Genomic DNA, 1,457 nt, shown 5'->3' with positions numbered 1-1,457 from the left:
TTCTGAACGCTTTGCGAAGGAGCGCTGCGTTCATAGCGTCAGGGAGAGCAGGGCTGAGCCTTCCGAGGAGGAGATGGCCACCAGCAGCAGGACTTGGTCTTTCTAAAAACTGTTTTATTTTTCTAACTAAACCGTTTGACTGAGAGATGTTGAATGTTTGCAGAACAGAAGATAAAAGACCTTCCTGCCGCCCTGGTGTGTTACTTCCCTTAGAGCAGGGCGCCCTGTTCAGAAAGAATGTTTGTAGTTGGAAGTCAGGAATTATCTTGCTTCTACTTTTTTTTGCGGCGAGGGGTCCCCTCTCACCCACGTGCGTTCTTTGCCTTCATTCAGAAAACATGGTACGAGGCTTGGACGAAGACGAGACGCATTTCCTTGATGAGGTTTCTCGGCAGCAAGAGCTCCTAGAAAAGCAGCGCAGAGAAGAGGAGCTGAAAGAGCTGAACGAGTACAGAATATCCTTTGTGTTAAAACGGCTGTGGCCCTGTGGAGGGGGAGACGGGGCAGCGCTTGGGGCGTCACTGCCGTTCTCGCTGTGGTGGCGCTTTCCAGACCGGGCGCCGTGACGGGCTGTGAGGGGTCGGTGTTTTCAGTGCCGCTCGGCTCTCCCGCCGCCATGTCTGGTGCTCCCACCCCTCAACCCGCGCGTGTCTTTGGCACTTCTCTTTCCTTCCCCACTGTTTGGGATTTGGGGTTTTTTTCCTGCTGTCGAGGGTATGAGCTAAGAAGAGAAAGAGAACCGATCTTTTCTTTTGTCTGACTGAAAAGCTCGTGTTGCTGGTTCGGTTTTTAACTGCGAATGGCTGGTTTTAACATACCTTGGACCAGCGCTGCCTGTTCGCCTCCCTGAAGCATTAGCTGCTTTCTCCCGTGCCGGTAATTGCAGGATGAGACTCTAAGTAGATCTCTGCGGATGCGGTGACTCTTCTGGGAAGCCAGTGTCCGCGGAGGCTCAGTGAGGGGAGGCTGGGATGGTCTGAGGATTTCTGTGCTAACTGAACTGTGTTGTTGGGGTGTGCTGACTGCGCGGGACCTGAAGGTTTCTCTGCCTCCTGACACAAACCATTGCTTTTAAGTCATCAGAGAACAAAGCACAAGGTCTCGAGGATGCTTTAGTGAAAGTGAAGGAGTTCGCGGGCACAAAGAGGTGACCAAAACCAGTCAGCACATAAAGCTGGATCGTGCCAAGGCTGAAGGATCTGCATCGCCTTTATTAGTCCGTGATTCACAGCCTGTGCTCTGCGAAGAGCCTCTTCAGTTCTCTCAGGAACCTGTCAATACCGGAGCATTTTTCACTTCAGAAACAGGCTGTCGGTGGTTGATGGGTTTGGAATGTTTCCCCGAGTTGTTAGCTCTAATAATGGGATGTTCGTGGGATATATTTAGTTTGGGCAGTGGCTGCTGGCGGGTCTGGCTGCAGCTGGGCTGTGCAGCAGCAGATTTGCTGCACAAGCAAC

The 1,457-nt window shown here is 52.2% G+C and overlaps 1 protein-coding gene across 1 annotated transcript in view; it reads left to right on the top strand.

The window, feature by feature from the left end:
• Positions 1-338: 338 nt before the first annotated feature.
• The window catches only part of FAM192A (family with sequence similarity 192, member A), a gene marked incomplete at its 3' end in the record, with an annotated part of 5,981 nt that continues 4,862 nt past the window's right edge, over positions 339-1,457 (top strand). The window contains exon 1 of the mRNA XM_010135654.1: positions 339-455. Within this exon, the coding sequence (XP_010133956.1) occupies positions 339-455 (117 nt within the window). The remainder of the gene's footprint in view (positions 456-1,457) is intronic.

The sequence above is a fragment of the Buceros rhinoceros genome, unplaced genomic scaffold (genome assembly GCF_000710305.1).
Source record: "Buceros rhinoceros silvestris isolate BGI_N320 unplaced genomic scaffold, ASM71030v1 scaffold31694, whole genome shotgun sequence".
Taxonomy (NCBI): domain Eukaryota; kingdom Metazoa; phylum Chordata; class Aves; order Bucerotiformes; family Bucerotidae; genus Buceros; species Buceros rhinoceros.
Note: the sequence above shows the minus strand (reverse complement) of the source record. Positions and strands in the feature narration are given on the sequence as shown.